Genomic DNA, 24263 nt, shown 5'->3' on the forward strand with positions numbered 1-24263 from the left:
TTTTCTAATCTATATTTGTGCACACTAGTAAAATGAGTGTGGTGGCATGGCACTTTAGATCATCCTTGAACATTAAGGCTGTCCTAAAAACTGCAGATTGTTTTAAATAGAAGTCACTGAGTTCATTTCAGTTTTTTTTGATATTTTAGGAGTTAGTTCTCTATGATACCTAAATCAGGGCATATAAGTAAAAAGACCAAATTCTCCAAATACAGAAAATTATTATTGTTTTCTTTAAAATGAAAGAAATTCTAATCATCTATCTCACAATGAGATAAACTAAGTGCAAAAAATTAATAAAAGTCTTATTAATGACAAGAGATATCTGATTTAAATTTCTATCCTTGATTTTCTGGGTCAAGGATAAATATGGGAATGTTACATCCCTACCAAAAGAAATACATATGGGAATGCAAACTGGTGCAACCACTCTGGAAAACAGTATGGAGTTTCTTCAAAAAATTAAAAATAAAACTACCCTACAACCCAGCAATTGCACTACTAGGTATTTATCCAAGGGACACAGGGATGCTGTTTCAAAGGGGTACATGAACCCCAATGTTTATAGCAGCACTATCAACAATAGCCAAAGTATGGAAAGAGCCCAAATGTCCATCGATGGATGAATGGATAAAGAAGATGTGGTATACATATATATATACAATGAAGTATTACTCGGCAATCAAAAAGAATGAAATCTTGCCATTTGCAACTATGTGGATGGAACTGGAGGGTATTATGCTAAGTGAAATGAGTCAGTCAGAGAAAGACAAAAATCTTATTACTTCAATCATATGAGTTCTTTAAGAGACAAAACAGATGAACATAAGGGAAGAGAAACAAAAATAATATAAAAACAGGGAGGGGGACAAAACAGAAGAGACTCATAAATATGGAGAACAAACTGAGGGTTACAGGAGGGGTTGTGGGAAGGGGGGATGGGCCCAATGGGTATGGGGCATTAAGGAATCTACTCCTGAAATCATTGTTGCACCATGTGCTAACTAACTTGGATGTAAATTTAAAAAAAGAAAGAAAGAAAGAAAGAAAGAAAGAAAGAAAGAAAGAAAGACATAAATAAATAAATGGAAAAGAAAACAGACACTCAAAACTGTGAAGGAAGTGGTGGATATTCAGAAACCAAATTTTTCTAATAACACGACAAACAAAAACATCTGAATGACAGGCTGTGGTCATTTGGTTATATTTGGTTGCATATAAGAAAAATTTCTTTTCGCAGAAACCAAGGGAATATCAAGTTTGAATGTTTCTTCTGAAACTTCCTAGGCCTTTCTGAGAATATCTACCTAGGCCATTGTGATAATGCCAACTTTAAACCATGAAAGAGAATTTGATGAATTCGGTCCACACTAATCAGAAATTCTGCATCACTTTGAATACAGCCTTTCACAGCAGAATCAGAAAATGCTTCAGCCAATCAATTAATAATTGAGTTGATTTCAAGAGGAATTCTTAACCTGCACACATTTAAAACACTGCAGCATTTTGTATTTGTACTAAAGCAATGAACAGACTAATTGTTCACAAAAATGGACCCAAATCTTCTACTAATCAGACGCTCACACTAAGATTTGTCAAATCTATGTAGCCATTTAAATGTGCAAGGAAAAACTATACTCTTGTTTATAATTCTCATAAATGTAAAATGTGGACAATCCAACTGGGCGTACCTTTAAATTTCATTCCAATTCTGATATTATTCTAAAGACTCATTATCATGTGCCAATTCCCTTTGCCTATTTTGGCTATTTGTTTTTTTAATCAGAAATCTAATGCTAGAATTTTGCCTAAAACAATCATATAAAAATTCTTTTATTTTCTTTTCCTTCATAACTACTTTCAGTTAAAAAAAAACAAACCAAAAATAACTAATAACAATAACTAAAAAACAAAAAAGCAAAAAACTCTTGAGTTCTGTATTTATATAATCATCTCCCTTTATTCCTTGAGCAGCTCCTGTCCTAGGCAGATGGTGCACCAGTGACGAGAAGCAAGGACTCACACAACTCTACCAATCAGGCAACTATTGTGTGGGGACTGAGGCACATGATTCCCTTTCTCAGTTGTCTGCTCTTTAGGCACCAGGCAGCTGCTCTGAACTGAACATTCATTTTGTACTAACAAGAGTCAGCCCCCAGAAATTTCCTCTTATCTTTTTAAGTAGCTTGCCAAATGGCAGCCTGATCAAAGCAATCTAATATAGCTTAAGTGCCACTGGTTGACATTTTGCATTCTTTTATTGCTTTCCATTTTTACCACATAAAAAAAATGGGTGATAACTAATATCCAGTTGATCTTTTCATTCTGGTAATAAAATGATAATACAAAGATCTTATTATCCACTCCAGACATCCATCACAGTACATTTTCCAATAACACTATTCAGAGTGTTTCTTCACTCTATCCGAGTGCAAAGTGAGGTTAAGTACTCGGCCTCACATTCTCTTTCCCTCTGGAATACTTTAGACACCGAACTGCAAATAAAAGGAATTGAACTTTAACCCCTGACACTTTGTCCACATTAATGTCATCTGTAATTTTGTTGTCTTTGCATTAGATAAACCATTTTCTGTGAGAAGCCAAAAATAGTTGGAAGGCCGGCCTACTAAAATATTTTTTCAACCCAGAGAATTTTTATTTTTGTAAGAAAACAAGAAGAAACAGAACAGGAGAAACAATGTTGGTAGTGGAGAAGAAGAGTAAATCTTGGTAGGAAGAGACATCAAGTGGGCAGGAGAAGAGACACATAAACAAGGTACAAAGAAACCAAAATAATGCAAACAAGCAAAACAGACATCAGAGATCACAAGTTTATATTAAAATCAATGTTTTATATGGATGCAGAGGTGGTCCCATGCCTTCTGTGGGCAAGAAGGACCTTCTGTCATTACATCATTGATTTGAAAAGATAAAAACAAGTAAACAAAAAATAAACAAAAGAAAGAAAGAAAACTAACAAAAACAAAAACACAAGAGTCTCCCTGCATCCACTATATATTTATTTATTTACGTGACAATTAGGATTCACCTAGAGTTGATAGGAACAAGTGTTGTTTTCAAATTTTCAATGAAATATTTTAAAGATTACAGCACTAATTATTTTTAAGGTTACTAAGATAAGAGAGAAAGTATAAAATTTGGGACAATTTAAAGATGCAGTATATCACTACAAAGGCCCAATTTTCAGAAAAAAAATATAGAGAAACACATAGCCTAATGAGTTTGGAAGTATTATAGGGAACTATTGGACACCAATTTTAAGAGTGAGATTGTCTTGGTAACTCCATCCCAGAGTTAACCAAGATTTTAGGCTATGTACTTTGGCAAACAAGAAAAAATACATAATAAGAATGATGGCCTGTATGGATCCTACTAATAATGCATTTTAGATAATTTCCTAAGGATTAGAAAATTTCCTTTATAATCCTCATAGTTTTTAAAAGACGTATTAAATCCATTAATATGAAACTAAAGAAGAGACTGTCAAGCACACCTTTTCAAGCAAATAATTCATGTGTCAGTCAGAAAGGACTATTCAGTCTGATTTGGATTTTCTTGGTAATAATTTCTTAATGATTAGTTTGTACTAGTATATTTTTCTACAATAATTATTTTTTGTAAAATAATCTAGAACATATCTTCTTTAAAATTAATCCAAATACCTTTCTTTCCCCTTCATGTTTTAGAAGAATGTGACTTTAAAGTCTCATCTACATTTTTGAAGTACTGTCCAGAGAAGAAATGATATGCATTAAAGGATGGTGGTTCCTTAAGCAACTTCCATACACGATTATTTTATGATGGCAGACTGTTGCTCTCAATACTGCAGTTGACTGAAAGGCAAGAGTATTCTGACTCTTCCTTTATTTCTATCCTGGATACAGGAGAATGGAGAGTGATAGATAATACACTTCTGTGCTCACCTTCCAGGCCATGAATCTACACAGACTGACCTTAATTTAATTCCAATTGCACACGACAAATATATTTTAGCAATGATATAAGCTAATGGCTGTCAGAGATCTGGGATTGGTTTGGGATTGTGTGCAGTGACATTTCATTTGTAATCTGAAAGATCAAAGCATATATTTTGACACTGATATGACCACTATTCATAGAGACAGTTCTTTTTTTTTTAAAAAAGTACCCTCTCCACACATGAAAATAAGCTTTTGATTTTTAAATGAAAACGGGCTCTCTTTCCATTTAAAAATTCTTGACAGCTTTTCCTATGAGGGTGAAAATGGTGGAAACAAAGAATCTGACAGAGATAGACTCTGGAATTCAAAGCTGCCCTTTCCCCAAGGGACCTGAACAAAAGGCGGTACCCTGGCCTGTCCACTGAAGTTTCTATTGCTGCACCTAAACTACTGATACAGAAATGGTTGAGAAAGAAACTCATTTGCCATCTTTTATAGTCCCACAGCTCTGAATACAAGCAGCTAGCTCTTCTTTCCCTTATCAAGCAACATCTGCTCTAAACTGGGGGGCAGGGATGAAGAAGGACGGAGTGACCAAAAGAAACAGCAGAGCAATTCTGAGGAAGTGTAGAGAAGTTTGAAAAGGTTTCCATCCAACCTTAATAATTTGGAATTTAATATTAATTCTCAACGTAAGATAATCTTTTGTGTTATAGTTTGCATATTTGCTGCAGAAATTTTCTTAAAAGATATCACGTGAGGTATGTCATATTAATTTCATATATAGTTAATATTCTAAGTATGATATAATTTTTAGAGACGGTGGTGGCAGATGGCTGTGATTTAATAAATGTACATTCATCTCGGTTTCGGACAAACTTAGAGCTCACAGGGGATAAGTGTAATAAATCAATCTCTCAAACTACAAGTTATACTGAGATACAGATATTTTAATTTATATTTTTACTGGGTAGGAAATGCACTCCAGGTGGAAATCTCTGCTTATTTAATCACTGTGTGTTAGATTTGCATTATTTGATATGCAAATTCCTCCCTCTCCTAAAGTTGAGTAATAACATGAATTCTTGATGGAACTTGGGGTTCTTGCCACATCTGCCCACTATTCCCCAAGTAAAACAAAGGCAAAAGAAAATTAAAATGTTACCTGCTCATGGAATGTTCTTTCCAGTGACTGCTGTCAAGTTAAGGCATTTGCAGTCCTGTCCGAGGTGTGCAGTGAAAGCTCACAATCATTCATTTATTTCAAATAATGTATATGTAAGGCATACTCCTTAAAAAGGGAAAAATCTCACTAACCAGCAAAAACCTTTGTCCTCAAAGGTATTATTCTGTGGAATATCCAGAGGGGAAAAAAAAAAGACTAAGCTTAATATTAGAATCTCATAATACAAGCCAAATGAAGAGAAGTGTCTAACAAGGGTGATTAGACTACAACTATATTTTTCAAAAACAAAAACAAAAATAATTTGCAGAGCTAGAAAACAAGGAATTACATTTGATTTGGTTAATTCCCATACTAGAAATCCAAATACTAGAGTTCACAGAGTTCCATTTTATAAATTTAAAAATTCATGCTTTATTGTATGCTTAATATAAATAAACAAGAGTACATAAAACAGGAGTCTAGAAAGGAATATTTTCCTCACATTATTTTCTAAGACTCAGCAAGTATCAAGAACATCTATAACTCCACTGAGGCACAATCTGACTTTGGAAAAATATTTTGTGATTGCTGCTTTGTCTGCATCAGTGCCCAAGAACTGAAAGCAGACTGGACCATGGGGTTATACTCGCAAAATCTGTGTTCCTTCCCAGGAAGTGGGGGATGGGGTTTGAGAGGAGATGATGCACACTTAAAAAATCCCACTTGTATGAGAGCTTTGAGAGATTGTTTCAGGAACTGTTCTGTTTGAGATGATAGTTCATGGCTTGTGTGATAGTTTATCAATGTAATTTCTCATAAGTCATGATTCAGTTACCTTTTTATTGCTATGATAGGAAAGATTCACATTTATGTTACTTTAAAATTAATATTAAAATATTTGAAGACAAATCTGAGATGTAAGAAACATGGTGTTCAAAGTAGTATGTATCTCTCATGAGATAAAGCTCATTTTGTAAGTTTAAGACCACCATTTTGTTCCTCAGAGGATGACATTGCTGTTTGCAAACACAGTCAATGGTTTTGGGAGTAGACTTCATTAACTCACATTCAGCATTTTCCAAAGATATAGAAAATGTTTTTAGGGACTACAACAATGAGAGATTAGAATCTTGTTAGAACTGTTTTGTTGAAATAGCTAACAACTTGGGTATCATTGGAGGAGATTCCTTAATGTGGTAGCAAAACCTGGAAAGGAAAAAATCTGAACATTTATGTAAAGAAATAAAATAAATTTACTCTTAAGGCAATGCTACAACTCAAAATAAAATCACAGTCCTTATATCCTTTCAGGTTATCCGGTCCATAGTCAAATAAAACTCAGTCCATGCATCTTTTCTGACTCATCATTTGGCATGCATATCACAGATTTGAAGGATTTTGATTATTTTTGCAGATATGTGATGAGGATGTAAAAATTCATCATGTAAATACTCTTAATAAACAAGAAAACTCTTAGGCAAGTAATTTTCTTTACATATACATATATATATATATAACTTTGAAAAATACATTTTTCTAAGTAAACCTTTGATTGAATTTAAAAGGGTTTAATAGTAACTCTCAAAAGGAATTCAATGTTTTTTTCTGTATTTTGAGTTAAGAGGTAAAAACAGAAAGTGAAGGAAATATGACCCAGAGTATTTTTTATTTTCCTAATTCGGTCATGAAGAGAGCTACTGAAGTCCAAGATCAGGCAAAATACAAATGTTACTTGCCTTATTCAAAGGCCTATAGAGGTTTGTTCACCTTCTGTTACAAGATATTGTCACTTCTTTTCCCACTTACAGGTAGGAACTACAACAGGAAAGTCTTCAGCTGGACAGATTTCAAAATGAATTTTTACAACCCAGATGATGGACTGGTATACTTCAAAAGTGGATTCATGAGTTTTATAAGCGTCTTTCTCTTGCTTTCATTTTTTTCTGGACTAGCTTACATCATAATGGAGGAATAACATTTTAAAAATTTTGAATAGGCACTTACTGGAATTACAGTTAATCCTGATACAATCTAGATGGGGAAGAATAGATGAAAAATGAAAATTTATCCTTCAAGGTAATAGCTGCAGACATCCAATAAAATCACAGTCCACCCTTCCGGGGACAGACACATGCAAATATGGCCACTCTATATCATTTATTCTTTACATACTTCTAGAACCCAGATTCATTGTTATAAAACTTCACATTGGAAACAATGATAGAAGGTCTTTTTTTTTTTTTTTAAATGGCCAATTCAAACAAAGCTACATGGTGACAAATCTAAGTGAAATAAAGAGTTGTTAACTGTCAAAGATGCTTGGCTTAGACTGGCTGCAACTTTCTCCCCATCTGTGAAAGAACATATTCTTGTTTTCAGCATAATTAAAAAGTGCTCCGTCACAATGGGGTGCAGTGCAAGCTCAGCTAGGCTCAGACATCTTGGACCTTCAAAGAGTAATATCCCACAAAGGCCAACAGAACTCTTGAGAATTGTGGTGGTCAAAATGGAGAGCAAGTTGAATTATTCTCACTTCACTCTAATGTGTTGTTGTTGTTGTTGTTGTTGTTGTTGTTATTTGCTTAGGCAAAAAAAGGTAAACAGCCAGATGTTGGTTGGATTCCATGCCTTTTATTAATCGAAGGAGAAAGAAACAACTGTGTTTTCCTTTAGAAACCTCCAGGGGCTAAGGAGTAGTGTCATTCTTCAGAGCACACAAGCCTATGCTTCTCTTAGTAGCTAACAATGTTATCTTTATGTAATAAGTGTCATGGTTAACACTACTATTGATTTTCCTTTTCTTATACTTTCTTCTTATACAAAAGCAGATTCTCTAAGAGCAGAACAGCTGATGTGAATAACACAGACTGTAATTATAAGGGTTATCTTTAAAGGACTGCGTGGGATGTCTTATGTTTATTTTATGTATAGATAAATATTTGCTGGGTTTTGTTGTAGTATTTAATGCCTTTGGGGAAACATGAAAAATAAAAAAACCTAGATTCTGTTTCCATATAGCTGAGTTTGTCATGTGTCGTCAACCGCATCAGAAAAGTGGTTGCAAACAGCCAAGGACCAGCACCTACACAACTCTTTCCACAGAATGCTTTGCTGTTGGAAAATACCCGTTAAGTGTTTCCACTTTGGCTAGCAGCCCCTTTACTGCTATTAGGCGATTTCTTTTGATTTGTTGTAATAACCTATCATTGCCACTAGAGGGAACTCTAACAGAACAGTAAATGAGAGTGCAGTGTGTTCTTCAGTGGTCTTTAAAAAACACCCTTTTAATTTAACTTAATTTAACTAATATTCATTGAATGTAATTGTATGTAATAAGCTATCACTGAAATAATTTTATATTTTATGAGCTACCATTCTGCCCAGCACAATTTGAAAATGTAGGTAGGGTTTCCACAAATGCCTTACGCTCATCACATTTTATACTCTCTTTGTAAATCTAGGTTTCAAATTTTATTTTTCTTTCTCCATTTATGTATTATTGTGCATGTTTAGCACTTCCGGGAATTACAGTAAAACCTCATTAATTTGTACTCCTTCTGGAGTTAATGATAATAATGTAACTTATTGGGCAGAATATTTATAATTCTTTGGTAAGAACAGACATTGCCTGAGAAAAATTAAACAAACAAGTTGTAAACGACCAAGTTCAGGAAGAAAACTGATCTCCAGTACTTCACTGTATGCTGACTGCACAACTTGCATGAAACAACATCCTAATTATGGATAACTCTTATCCACCCGTTAAAATCAGCCTAGTAAAACCTTTCCTTACTAAGCCTTTCTAGCTATTAATTTGTGTTTTTCAATGTAATTGAAAACAAAACTGTGTAAATTTTTTAAGTCTACAATTCAGACTCTTTCTTAATTCAGCCTAGCCTTCCCCCGTATTTCATACAGCTTATTGAGGTTTTACTGTAGTAACTCTTCCCTAATGCTACAATTAAGCAGGAAAGCATTATTTCTCTGTAGAAGAGTCTGTGTTTTTAGTGTTCTCATGGCTGTTTGCTACGGGCCGCAGACTTTGGGCATTGAAGGGTTGTGGATTGCTGTTTGATAGCAAAATATCACCACACAGTATTTCCAAACAGAAAAGATGGGGTACCACAAAGGTCACTATTCAAAGGAGAAGCCCAGAGGGTAGAGTCAAAGCAACTTGTTGATCACAAAGTAGAAATTTGATATTTTGTAAATATGTTATCTAAGTAAAAGTAGGCGGATTTTTATTTATCTGAAAGGGGATGGGGTCTATAGCAAATCGGACTGTAAGTAAACATAACAATCGAAATTGAGGCTTCTTCAAGCCTAATAATTTATATTTTCAATTAACCTCTTTGACACATATGGCTTCCCTTTTAAGAACCCTCAGTGGTAGAAATCACAAAATGGTAAATTATGTTAAACAAAATGAAAATAATAAAAAGATGCCCCCAAAACCTAAATTAACTTAAATGATGAACATGAGACCATTAAGTGTTATAACTTTCCATGGCAAAACAGGCTACTTGATAAATGTTTGCAGGCAAAACTGAACAAAAAGTGAATAGTATTAGTTTTATGGGGGAAGGCAAGTTGTTACCTAGATTGACCGTCAGTTTCACACGCCCTGCATCCAGCTCCAGGCGGAGGGTGTCTGCTGAATCTCTAGAAGTGGTTGCCATGAGAATGCCGTATGCACGCTGTGATCGGAACCGTAAGGACACATCTTCAGCCTCTGTGTGCATCACCACCGGGAGCTGGATTTTCATAAACATACTCCCATCGTAGCTCAGAACCGTTGCCTCTATGGAAGAGAAATGAATATAAAAGTTCTTGGTCAGTTTCGTGCATTTACACTTTGAGAAGGAAAAGTGTGACCCACAATGGCTTCCAGATAGAACACAACACTACAAACTCAACTCATCCTCAGAAATGAGCTTTTTTTTTTAAGCCCCAAAGAAAAGTCACAGTAAAGACAACTGTGAAGAATCTGCTAGTGTACAGACACAGGGATGACTGCATTTCCCTTTTTGTTTCCATAGCACTTTCTATCTGTAGCAGGAGTCATTTGGGATTGTCAAAGTGTATGTATGTGTTTCCCTTCTCAAGGGTAGAGATCACATTCTTTTGTGCATAGCCGCAGCGTAAGACTGGTTTGAAGCACTAGCAATTATTTAATAAATGTTTGTATACAGCTAGGCCACTGACTTGTTCTATGAAATTTGTCTTAGCTCCAAATCTTTCATCAGCAAAATGAGAGGGTCTCTAAGGCCCTCGCCTACCCAAAAAGTCCAAGATTCTAAAAGGAGTTACTATTACCTTCTTTCATAATCTCTGCCTGAATGTGATAAGAAGAAGAAGAAGAAGAAGAAGAAGAAAGAAAAAGAAATGACTTAAGTATAGGAATAAGGTCAACCTTTTACCAAAAGCGATATTCAAAAAAAGAGGAAAAAATAGCATGTCCAAACAACAGGCGATGCTTCTTCTGAGTTGCTATGTTTAACAAGGCAATTAAGTTTTACAAACACACAAACTGAAAATTCATTTTAAGGTTTCTTTACAAGTGAGGGGTAACTGACAACATCATTTGTAAGCACTACCCTGGTGTTCTGAAAATGTTAAGCTATCACCAAAAGTCAATAACTATGTACTTTGGTGATATTGAGTAAGCATGGGGTGGGTCTGCAGAGCTTGCATGGGTGTGTGCTACCAAACTAAAGTGGATTGCTTTAAGACAGAAGGTGCTTACTACTGTATTAAACACATAAAGAAGAGCACAGCAGAAACTGTTGATCACAAATTGACTGCTTTAAGAAATGGTCAGTATCCTTTAATGTTAAACACCATATGGTGGTGGAAGATTGCAAAACAAGAATGAGTAATTCTGCTTCTCATTGGTTTTGATACCACAGAATACCGTTTAATAAAAGAAAAGCTACCTCGAATTAAAATGAACTAGGAAATTCTCATTATTTCGCCTATTTACAGGGCACAACAATTAGCTTTACTGATACGGTTGTGTTTGTTAATCAAGAGTATATTCTGGAGTTGTAGTTTTGCAAGTTTGCCTTTCAAAAAGTCAGGAGAGTCAAATATTGCTTCAGATGGACTTTAGTCATTAGTTGTCATCATGAGACTGAATGCACATAGAACTGATAAAATATGGAAGGTTCCAGGTCTCCCTCCTTGGTGCTCTTCTCTTCTACCTACTCCTTCACTTCAGAGATCTTGGCCAATTCCCCCTAAGATTTATTACCAGCCCTGACTTCTGAGCCCCTTCATCCATTGCTCACTTAATATTTCCAGTCTGAATACTATAGGCACCCCCCAAATGAACCAATTCCCCAAGATGCTTCACCAATGTTCTCTGTGTCAGTAAATAGCATAATCTCATTGCTCAGAATTTAGCTGTTCTGATTTCTCTCTTAATCTCTCTGCCATGCCCAATCTATGTGAGAGTCTGCAAGTCTTGTAGGCTCTAAATCCAAACCATTTCCTGAATTGCTCGCTTACCTTACCATTTAAGTATCTCTGGCTCTGCTCTCATCTTCCACCTAGACCAACTAGAATAGCTCTCTCATTTGTTTCTTTATTTCTACTTTTTCTTCCTATACACAGCAGCCAAGCTAATTAAAGAAGCAAATTAGATTATATCCCTACATTGCTTAAACTGTGTCCCCCAACTCCTACCATTGTTTCCCACTGCAGTTGGAACAAAAGCTATACTCCTTTTCTACCTAGAATGTTCTCTGTGATCTGGCCCCAGCCCTTCTCAACAGCATCAGCTTTTAGCATCTGCGCTACTCGTTTAGTAAACTCCAGTCACACGGATTTCATCTCTCATTCAAGGACTTGCACTTGTGGATCCCTCTGTCTTAGAAGGCATAATCCCAAATCTTTATATGGTTGGTTCCTTTAACATTCAGGTCTCGAGACAAATGTGACTTCAAGAGGTCCATTCTGCACCTCAGTGATCCCCCCTCCAGTTATTCTGTATCTACTTACCAATTTTTTTCAAAAATTAACATTTCTTATTTGTTTGTATATTGTATATTGTTCACCCTCTAGAAACTAAGTGTCATGAAGGCAGAGGTTAGGCTGTCCTATACATTGTTCTAGCAGCAACTGAGTGCCCAGAAAAGGGCCAGGCACACAGGGGAGCCTCACTAAGTACTTAATTGAAGTACTTATTGATACTCAAGAGGTATGAAAGTGCTTATTTCAATTTGGATATCAAGCTTACATAAATGCTCTCCCGAACTTAAGAATACTAAAGAAATTGAGTATTTACTCTGCCTCTTGTAAGTGGAATCTAATTTTGATAATGTATGTGAACAAAATATTGGCTGAATTATACTTTGAAGGACATAGTTGTGCTACAGAAGACAGACTAGGAATCAGGTCCATTTATCAAAATACAAGTTCTGTGGCTAGGCACTGACCTGATTTTGAGAAAATAAAATATGATCCTAATAAGATTTTTAAAATATTTTAAAATATAGAGTTTCTATATTGTAACACATATTTTTATTATTAGATAAGAAGCTTCCTAAAAAAAAAGCTACTAGTAGTTTACTAAAAAAAAATAATTAAAGCATCATTATAAAGTTGTGGTGAACTCTGGAAAAAAAGTATTTCTTGAATAATCATAAAAGAAATGTGATCTTTACTACTTACTTTCCTAAACTATAGCTAAACATCGTCCATATCTATAGAGTACAAACACCTGAATAAACATTTAAAAACCATTATGAATTGCTCATTTACTTTGGTATCATATTGATAAAAGAATGAAAATGTTGTTAGTTTTTCTCCTCTATTCATTTACTGTGTAAAGCAGTCTCTATTATTCAATAATCACATTTAAAAATGATTTATAATCTATAAAATGTAGCTTCATTTGATTAAAAACTATTTAGAAATATAGATGGCTGACAGTGGATCATGAATATAGTATGAAATACAATCTGAAGTAGAACAATAATCAGGATCATTAGCCCATAACATTCTCCAAAAAAACTGCAGGGATGAAATAACATAGCAAAGTAATAAAACTTGAGTACAGGTTAAATAATTCTCAATGTGAAAATAACTTGTTGATAAATGACAGATGAACACGTAAATGAGTCCTCATAATTAGAGTTAATGTTTAATTAGACAAGAAGTGGAAAATGCACAAGGTTGGAGTCTAGAGTTGCCAAATAAATGGTAAACAGCATTCTGACATTTGAAGGTTATGCTATTTGGCAGCATCCTTTCACATTAGTAAAATCATTTTACCACTTAGAACACAAACGAGGACTTTAAAAGGCTAATTCCAATACAATACTTCCCACAGGGGAAGAAAAAAGTTTCAGCTTTGTCTCCTGCATCTCCTTCCCCCTTGTCGTTAAGTTTGATAAATTTGCTTTTCTGTATTATTCCTTCTCGCTGTCTAAAGTGTACACCTGGGCTCAGTTTTGCCGAAAGGCAGTCACATATTGTGCGCAACGATGAAAATCAGACAGGGAGCCAAATTATATTGCTCTGACATCTGTCCCTCCATCTGTTAGAGTTTTAACAAACAAGTATAAAGCAGACCTCTGATTATAACATGTACACATAACCAAGAATAATTTCTGTTCGGCCAAGTCTCCACAAATTCTCAGCTTTATTCAAAATAAAGTGGGAGGGAAAATGCTGAATTTAATTTGTGTCCAATTGAACGTTATTTTTATATTACCATCCCTTATGGGATCAATACACTTAAAATACTATTTCCTCGTTGTCTAAGTCAGCAGATACTCTTTCTTTCTTATAAATTCCTTTGCTTACTTAATGCAGAATGAAAATTTCCTATTGTAATGTGATTGCAATATCATTCCCTGTGCTGCATGGTCCAAGGACTTGAACACACTTTTTAATTACTTTGAACAATAATCTTTATAAATTATCAATTATTGCTCACTAAGAGTAAGATAGACTTCATTAGTACCTTTATTATTATTATTATTATTATTATTTTAAATTTCAAATGTTGTCAATCAACTCTTATGTGATTAACAGCCATATGTGATCAGAGTCTATCTGGAGAAGAATCACAGTCAAAGTTCTTTCTTTTGAATTGGAAACCCCAGGGGTTGGACATGATCATGTGTTGACTGAAGTAGGGCATAACTGGGAACTGGACAGCAGCCAGATTCTGTGGTATTAAGCATGACAAGCTTTCCACATCACCAGTGTGCTCAGGAGATACCATAATGCTAGCAAGAAAATTAATTTTGAAAAACAAAGACTTCTAACAATATGCCGGGTAGTCCAGAAACAAACATCATACAAAAATGACCATTTTCTCTTCAACAGACAACCAACGTGGAGACAAAGAAATGCGCAGAAATTTCTAGCCACCTGTCAGATAAAACTGTATGCCGCATCCCAGTGATGAAGCTTGCTATTAAATTCTCATTTGCAAATCTACATATGCTTGCCACCCCTCCTTCTAATTATTGCAAAATATAAATATCCCCTTTCCCTCATTCTGGCTCAGGAAGCTTGACAATTTCTATTTTTATTTCTGCCATATGTAGTAGCGGGGTATTGCCACAGGATGGTACACCGTGCACATTTAACCAAAGGCTTTTGTAACTGAACCGACAGTTCAGTTCTACTCTTCTCCACCTTCACTTAAGCAGGAGGCTTCAGAGTCACTGGCAGCTCTCTGAGTGATTAAAAGGAAAACAAAGCTTAAATCATACAGCTCTGCTAATCTCGCATTATGTCTAACTTGTAATAGATCTTACGAGCTTTGTCGCCTTTTTTGGTGGTTGTTATTGGCCCCTTTCGGCAGCTTTTAAAGACCAAGCTATAGAAACAAATAAACTGAAATTAGACGGGGAAATGAGAAGAGGGAATCCACAGATAATATACACCTTACAAGTGAAACTACAGAGAAACAGCTAACCTCTAATGACAATTTACAGGAACTGCACTTAGGTACTAGGAGAAAGAATGAATCTATGTGATTAAAATACTTACCTATCTACTGACCTATCTAACTGTATAGTGCAGAACAGTGATGGTATTTGGTAGGTAATTTAAGATTATTAGGTCATTAAATTATTTTAAGTTTATATTGATTAATGTTAATAATAGAACTGATAAGCTGATGAACCTCTTTATGAAGATAAACAACGGAAGTCACATTGTTCAAATTTGGACTGTGGAAATCACTATTTTTTTCTCCCTAGGAAGCATGAGCTTCAACAAATTAAAGTATTTCAGGACTAAAGGGGAAAAGGAAGACTAAATGTGCATGGTTTAAGTAACAGAGGCCAGGTATTTCAGACTAAATGTCTAATACAAGCAATGTTATTTGGAGCATGAAAGGACAATGGAACGACTCGTCAAGAGTTTTCCATATTGATTTTTCTGTCCCATATTGAAAATGATTGCCAGTGGGTATAATGATAAAGCATTTATCTGAAACTCTTAAGTCGATGGAAGGGCGTTCTTTTTTCTGCTCTTCCCCCCTTGCTCTGCAGAAGAACAGTGGTAGCTCCCACGCTTCATTCTTCTTTTAATCCCTATTCTTCTCCTTCTTATAGGAGAGGGAAAGAAAAAAAAAGTGTGGCTTTGCTTCCTACTAGAGAAGAAAGGGAGGCAGCTGCTCAGAAGTTCAACGGACACACAAAGCGTTAATATCACACGGGTAAATAAATCTTCTGTGATCACTTAGGTCCTAGGCAAAGGTAAGTGTCTTTGAAGTTATCTGAAAATGCTGGTGTAAATTAGACGATTGAAAGTCACCTTACTTTCTAAATTTCAAACTCAGTAAGTTGACTGAAGTGAAACAAGCTGGGCTAATAGAAGCTGCAACTTACAACTTAGTTTGCTTCAAATGCTATTTTTGTTTTTGGCACAGATATTAGCACTAAATGCCATAAGTATCTCTAATTCATGCCTTCTTTACTTTCTGGTTTCCTGAACTTAAAAACTAGGCAAAAGGGAAAGCAGTTGTTGTTGATTCTACATCTTAGGCCCATACTCTGGAGGATACGAAAGACCCAAATATTTACTCCTGCAACATACTGAAAAGCTGTGTCTTCCCAGAATCAGGCCCTCTGAAAATCATTTAGGACTCATCAGTAATACGTCAGAGGTGGCTGCTAGGCTTGCAGTTTACCTCTGCGGAGCATGCATTACGTTTCCATGGTCAGTTTAAGGTTTGAGGTCAACATTTAATACACTTTTCGTCTCAGGGGAGTCAGCTTCTTGGTTTTTAGAATCCTACCTCTCTCGCAGGACCTGCCAAGATAGCCTGTTCCGGAACAATCACAGACATATCTGTTCCACCCATCCCTGCACATGCCATTGTTTTTGCAGGGGTTGCTAAGGCACGGTTTTGCTGTTTCCCTTGAGCAGGAGGGCTTCACTCCAGCAGTACTTTGAATTTCAGCCATTTGCCGGATATCTTTGCTCTGGCCATCAATGAACAAATCTCTAATGCAGCCCACGTAGCCATAATTGAGCAGAGCAGTCCACACCTCGGTGGGGAAGACGAGGCCAGCCTTATTTTCTGGCAAGCCCCCCAGGTACAACTCATCATCCAGGTCCAGAATCTCGCTCTCGCCAGGAGCAGTATAGGGCGTGCGCAGCGTGTTGACAGAAATGGTACCTGTTGCAGAGACAAGAGAACACACAGGTCTTTACAGGGTGCAACATGTTCTAAAAATCACCCTTTCCCTCTTTCACCTTCCTAAGGGTACACTCCTTGAGGAAAGATGTTTCTGATTTTTGTTTCTATTCCTGGTGTGCCTTATACTTCCCAGGGGAGTGAACAGTAATCTGTAGAAATAAGGCAGACCGTAATTAAAATGATTCCATTTGAATTTAGGAATGGAAACCAAAGTGTAGAGCCAAAAAGAGTGTTTGTCAGCCTTTAACAGTTAAGAAAAGAAGAAAAGGAAGATTAAAAAAAGAAGGAAAGAAAGAGTAATTAGCATTCTATATCCCTCTCCAATAGTTCAGTCAATAAAGAAAGAGACAAAGTTGACATTCTACATTACTCTTTTGAATAAAGTTAGATTCACGTTCGTTAGTGCTCATTTTCAAAACTGGTATGCAGCTGCACACTAAAAAAAAAAAAAAAGTTGTATGGCCCCACCTTTAATTGACTTGATTGGCTTTTATTGAACACAACAGTCTGACAGATCATCTACGTCAAAACTCGACTTTAGGGGCACCTGGGTGGCTCAGTCGGTTAAGCATCCAACTCAGTTTCAGTTCAGGTCATGATCTCACAGTTTATGAGTTCGATCCCCTGTTTGCGATTCTCTCTCTCTCTCTCTCTCTCTCTCTCTCTCTCTGTCTCCGTCTCTCTACCCCTCCCCTGCTCATGCTATCTCTGTCTCTCTCAAAAATAAATAAATAAACTTAAAAAAGAAAACGACTTCATCACTCTCGGCTGTATCAATCTATTGATAAACTCTATGGTCTTGGTTTACTCATCCATAATATGGGCGTAATAATTTGGCATATCTCTTATGGTTGCTCTGTTAAATAAAATAATATTAGTAAAGTATCTGGTTTATAATAAGCATTACATAAATGTGTGTCATGATTCATCACAAGAACCAAGTCAAACTGGCTGTTTCCTTTTTACAAATTTTTAATTCCAGGGGCGCCTGGGTGGCTCTGTCAGTTAAGCGTCTGACTTCAGCTCAGGTCATGATCTCACCGTCTGTGAGTTCGAGCCCCGCGTCGGGCTCTGTGCTGACAGCTCGGAGCCTGGAGCCTGTTTCCGATTCTGTGTCTCTCTCTCTGACCCTCCCCCGTTCATGCTCTGTCTCTCTCTGTCTCAAAAATAAATAAACGTTAAAAAAATTTTTAAAAATTTTTAATTCCAGCTAGTTACTCATCTAAATCTACAAGTTTTGTTTTGTCCCCCCTCACTCCAAATGTAAGAGGAAACTAAATCAATTAGTTCACAAATATACAGGAATGCTGGTTTTAAGCATAGGAAGAAAAGGTAGGCATTAGCATGGACTTAATTGAGAATCATAGAAAAAAATTGTGGAACCCATTAAAGAAAAAAAATGAAAGACAGAAGGCAGTTTTTTATTATAATTTCCACCAGGTACCACCAAATTACTCAAAATTCCACCAATATTTTATCTCCAGAAAGATCTCTGTAAAAACGCAAACATGATATCTGAAAAGGACACCCCATTACACGTTACCAGATTGTCCTAGCTTAATTTTTCAGGTCTAGACCATAAAGCAGAAGAGGTAGAGTATTAAGAGAGAAAGTGGATTAGAAATGTCTGGTGCCATGCTCGCTGCCGACATAGAGTCTCAGGAATTTGGGGGGCGGCAGGCACACAAAGAAGGCCAAGAGACAGAAGATGGGGTACAGAGGGAGGGACAGAAAGGCAGAGTCTAGTAGAGGTAGAGGACAGGTAGGATGATGCATTTTAGTTCTTTCACAGAAAACCTAAGGTCCACCCCCAGGTGAAAATACGGCCTGTGATGAATGTGAAACGTGCATGTAACTGAGGATGCAGAGCTGCTGGCCTCTGTGTTGTGCTCAGGAGCATTCCAAATCCCAGCAGAAGGGGCGCTTCTCAACACAGGCAGCATAATGGGATCTGTCTTTGTGCGAGAGAAGGGCATAGAAGCCACTGACGCCGAATGCACAGGCAGCCAAGTTATTACGAGGACATTTGTCTCTCTAGACTTCCACAGAAAGAAATAGAGAAAGCTCCTAGGGGAGAAACACTCAAAAGGATTGCTATTTTGGCCTTCCAAAGGGGGAGGATAGCAGGTATTTCTTAAGGAGGCAGCAAAAAGGCAAAAGGGTGAAGCGTTCACTTTTACAGTTCATATTGTGCAAGTGTATAAAAACTCATTTAGGAGCACACAGATCCCAGAAAATCCTTAGAAAAAAAAATTAAAAAATGATGAGCAAGAGTATTAATGACAAAAGGAAAGGTGGACATTAATATTGTATACATATATATTTTTTTCTTAAGCAAGAAATTGTATGTAATGAACACAGTGATTTCTGTCTTTTTTTTTTTCTTTTTGTTTGTTTATTTTTGAGAAAAATAGAGAGCAAGCAGGGGAGAATCAGAGATAAAGAGAGACACAGAATCTGAAGCAGGCTCCAGGCTCTGAGCTGTCAGCACAGAGCCCGATGCGGGGCTCGAACTCACGAACTGCGAGATCAGGACCTGAGCCGAAGTTGGACTCTTAACAGATTGAACCACCCAGGTGCCCGGTGATTTCTGTGTTTTAAGACAAAAGGGAGATGGATTCCACTCCCTGTTTTCTAATTAGTTCAAAAGGCTTCTTAGAAATGAACCTATGATATTGAGAGACAATTGTTAGGAGACACAGAGCAAGCGAATAACGACAAAGTTTTACAAGAGTGGGCTACGTTTGAAAAAAAATATGTAATTTTCCCATATACCTTGTTATTCATGGAACAAGATGGATTCAGCTCAGGAGATAAAAACACTTGGAAATGCTGTCTTGCCCTTACAGGTGGTGTGAGAAGTCTGCACCAAGAGGGTGCCTGGAGGATTCTTGAGATGAGGGATTCAGTGGCTGGCATAACACCCACTCTCTCATCTGCCCCACAGAGACCACACAGCTCAGTACACTATGTAGTCTCCACAGTGACGGTGTCTTCATGCTGACAGGTATTTCACACAATCACGCAGAAATTGAGCGTGGGGACACGGTGACTGGGTCTCCCTATTTTTATCTATGGTGTGTTAGTGCCTGCTTTGAACAAAGTATTGTAAGAAAATTCTGATATGTTTTTATAAATATGCTTGTTGCAGCCAGAGTAAGATATTCACTATAATTTTGTGATTAGCCTGGAGTTTTCTGATCACAACACCTAAATCAATCAATGGTTTTTGTACACCCCAGTGCACACACACAAACACACACACACGGTGAATAGTTCTATTACTTCTGAGGCACTCTGATTTTCTTCTTATATAATTTTTTTTAATATAAATGCTAGACATGACCCACCAAATTAATTTCAGGACCAATTAACAGGCTGTAACCCACAGTTCAAAAACTAATGATTGAGTAGTTAGTATAATAAAAGATAAGGATACTTTCCCCATAGCGCCTCATTGTCCCTTGGAGAGATCATTTTAGAGGTCTCATGGGAAGACGTAATGCAAGATCAGAGGGAAAGCAAAAGGAATATAATCCTAACCTCAACTCAAATACAATCCAGGAGGAGCTAGAACTTTAATTTAGCTCTGGATTCAAGGTAAGAAGTTACACCGAACACATGCATATATCAGATATCATTCATTAAAATATTTTCCATAAAAACATAATAGAGACAACCATGACTAAAAATCAACTACTATGCTCTCTACAGGCTTTGCCGATGCATATGCACTTATATTTTAGACTGTCTTTGTTTAAAAGATGGCAAGAAAGAAAGAGAATAGAACTTAATTTATGTGGGAATGGAAACAATTATGTTTATATTCTGAAGGTTCACAAAGTAAAAACTGTATTTATTTTTTAAATTATTTTTTTAAGTTTCTTTATTTTCAGTGAGAGAGACAGAGAAGGAGAGAGTGAGTGAGTGAGTGTGTGAGCAGGCAAGGGGTAGAAAGAGAGAGGAGAGAGAATACCAAGCAGGCTTAGTGCTGTCAGCACAGAGGCTCAATCTCTTGAAATATTAGATCATGACCTGAGACAAAACCAGAAGTTGGACGTTTAACTGACTGAGCCACCAGGTGCCCCTAAAAACTGTACTTGAATAATAATTACACGTTATTACTGAGTAAAACTCAGATATTTACATTATATTTTTGTTTTTTAATATTTCTATTTCTATTATATTTCTATTTATCTCCCATTTAGCCCACACATATGCAAATGTCCTGAAGTATACACATTTCTGATAAGCGATTTGAATCCCAAATTCCTTACAGATTTTATTATTGGTATGAATCAAAGGACATTGTCACCTAAGCGAAAGACTCATCACAGAACCACTACATTTATTTATACCAATTTAACACATGCATATGACCATAGTGAAATTTTGATATTAAGGTTCCTAAGTGTCTATTTCATTACAATTGAGTTATAAAAGGGGTTACCAAGAAAACATAAAATAAATACTTAAACCTTGATTATTGATAATTAGAGACAATTGACTAGTTGCTACAGCTGTATATATCAATAGAATAGGAGAATTTTCAAAACGCTGTGTTAGAACCACATGTAAATAAAGTTTTAAGAGAATAAAAATCTAGGTATATTATTGGTTTATCCCTCTATCTTTTTCCAGACATTACACCCATTCATGTGTTCTCTTGGAATAGCTTGATTATTCCATACATTTCACCTTCTTTCACTATAATTACATTTAAAGTTTTTGGCAAATTAAATTTTATGTAAACATTGCTATATTTGAACTATTAAAATTGGTAGATGGAATTTGGGGACTTCTTTGGATCAGTGTTTCATGCTTCAATATTTAAGAATCCAAAGCACCTTGTTATTTTGCCTTAAGAAATACAATTTCAGCTAAAAAATAAATATATTTCTATACACTTATATGACTTTTATAATCTTAACATAGAAATCACACTAACTTATATTAATATTTAACCTGGTTGTTTTTGTTGCATATGTAAAGGGTAAGACAAAGGTGATAAATAGACAAAGTAATATTTATTTAAGAATATTCATGAAGCATTACTAATGAATTCATGCTTTATGCAAAAGTACACATTAAAGGGGAAAAACTGTTGAGAACAGTTCTGAGTTTATAAAAGTGGAAATCAGCTTTCCAATTTCATCTGGTATTTATAACCTATTAGTTTCCACTTTTTTTTCCCATCTAATTTTTCTTGGATATTTCACTTCCTAAAGATTAGTTTTCAGGGTGAAAAGAAGAATGGACTGAAGGGGAGATTAAAAATAAGAAAATTTGGTTTATGCTCTAAATTACTGCAAAAGTTTAAGGGACCAGGAAATGGGAGGTAGGAAATAGTGTGCTGTAATGGAGAATGGTTTTGCCGGGTCAGAGGAAACCGACTTTCACACTCTAGCTTTTGTGTAACTAAGTAGCTGGCAAGCTGGACCCATACTGGATTCACCAGGCCTCAATGTGGCTGTCATGAAAAATAACGGAGTTGACTTGGTAGTCAAAAAGCTTCCTTTTTGAATAAAATTTTCTTAAATTACTACTTAAAATAAATTTTAGTTACATACAAATTTCATTTTTCTGTAATTCTGCTTCATTTTCTCATTGCAGAAGAGAATCAGATTCCACAAACTTACAAATTTACTTGTCAAATTCATATTGTATTAACAAATTCAAACTCAGTAACAGGCACGATATAAGTAAGTGATAAAAGTAGAAGGAAACATCAATTACATGGTATGATGCAAAATGCAAACTATAGAATTCTAATAAGATAAAAAAAATGAACCATAATATTATCAATGGGAGTTTGGGATATGAGTGGATTATGAGTGAATGGTTTTCTTTCAGTTTTCTGTGTCTTTTAAAAACATAATATCATGTGTTAGGTTTATAATAGGGACTGAAATAAATTTATTTAAAAACAAAAGAAAAATACAATTTTAGTGTTGCTTTCTGCTTATTCCTATGTGTTTTCTGCTTACTTGGATTCAGCTGTGAGCCAGGAATTTCAAGAATTAAACCAGTATATGAAAAAATAAATCTTGGAACAAAATTTAAAAGTTTGATAATATCCTGTAAGGGGAAATAATGAGGAGGAAAAGGGCACATCGTGTACTATGGACAAGTGGAAACCAACAGCCTATTAGCAAAATAACCTGTCATTATCTTTCAAAATTAAAAATGCAATTGGCCCAGTGATTCTAGTTCTTAGAATCTATCCTATAAAAATTCTGATCAATATACACAAAGACCTAACATGAAAATTTTCCTTTTAAATTAGTTTGAAACAGTGAAATTTTTAAAAGTAAAAAGTCAAATGTTCATCAACAAAAGAAGGACTAAGTACACACTGATATGTTCAAACTAGGATACATATTGTCACTATGAATAATGGCTCAGAAAAAGTTTTCAGTAGGCTTTTTAAGTTACCTGATAATTGATGAAGAATGGTCTTGTGTGTATATATATATATACACTGTGTGTGTGTATATATATATATATATATATACACACAGTTATTTTATATATGTAAATGTATGTATAGCTATATTGATACAAAGGAAAAATACATGGAAATTTATCAAAATCAAATTATTTTAGTGGTTACCTATGACGGAGGGAATGAACTAGAGAGGGGTGTGTGTGACATGTGAAAACTCTCACTCACTTTTTGAACTGCCTGAAAATTTTCACCAATAGCATATATTTATATTTATATGTTATGTACATGCCATGTGTTAAGCACATGCACATATACCAACATACATACTCACTCATAGTAACATATGTATACACACAAATTTTTAAAATTCTCCAACACAATGATGGACAGCTGTAAACATCAATCTGGGAGCATATTTTATGATTAAAATATTGAAGTTACAATATTATTGTGCAGAATTTCCACAGGTTTCTTCTCAACACCCCACAATGATTGTCACTGCTGCTGGGTGTGGTCAGGGTCCCACAGTGCAACTAACACCATAGTCCAGGGTCTGCCCTTTACACTGTTGGGCCAGGAAAGGAGATTAAGTAGATTGAGACAGCAGGTTCCATCTCTCTGGGTTTGATGGATTTACCAAGCCCATAGGACTGATGTATAAAATAATCAGTCAGTAATTGTCTACAAGATATTTAATATCACAGGATATGGAATGCTACCTGTATAGCTCTGCCAATATGAGATGCCAATTTACAATCCAAATGTTTATTCATTTATTACAGAAAATTTAATCGTTATAGGAGCCTGAATATTCATATCTTTATAACCGGTCAATTATACCTGTCTACTATGATCATACTTACAATGAAGAATTATGTTTATTATATAGTAATGGCAACTAAGTATGTCATATGTAAAATATATATGCATATGTTAACAAGGACTGGAAGAATTTGTGCAAACTCAAAATATTTTGGGGGGAAATAAAATCTATGACTTATTTTTAAATATGTTCAAAATAAAGAAATATAAGCATCA

The 24263-nt window shown here is 35.6% G+C and overlaps 1 protein-coding gene across 22 annotated transcripts in view; it reads right to left on the minus strand.

Moving 5' to 3' along the window:
• Nucleotides 1-24263, minus strand: part of NRXN1 (neurexin 1) — a 1147797-nt gene that overhangs the window by 611393 nt on the left and 512141 nt on the right. For 15 of the 22 annotated variants that reach the window (XM_043603353.1, XM_043603351.1, XM_043603344.1 and 12 more), the window contains 3 exons: nucleotides 16373-16756; nucleotides 9704-9907; nucleotides 7111-7137 (listed from right to left, as the gene is read on the minus strand). In XM_043603353.1, the coding sequence (XP_043459288.1) occupies nucleotides 7111-7137; nucleotides 9704-9907; nucleotides 16373-16756 (615 nt within the window). The remainder of the gene's footprint in view (nucleotides 1-7110; nucleotides 7138-9703; nucleotides 9908-16372; nucleotides 16757-24263) is intronic. The other 7 variants (XM_043603364.1, XM_043603362.1, XM_043603358.1 and 4 more) reach the window with 1 other exon arrangement.

This window comes from Prionailurus bengalensis, chromosome A3 (assembly GCF_016509475.1).
Source record: "Prionailurus bengalensis isolate Pbe53 chromosome A3, Fcat_Pben_1.1_paternal_pri, whole genome shotgun sequence".
In the NCBI taxonomy this organism is placed as follows: Eukaryota; Metazoa; Chordata; class Mammalia; order Carnivora; family Felidae; genus Prionailurus; species Prionailurus bengalensis.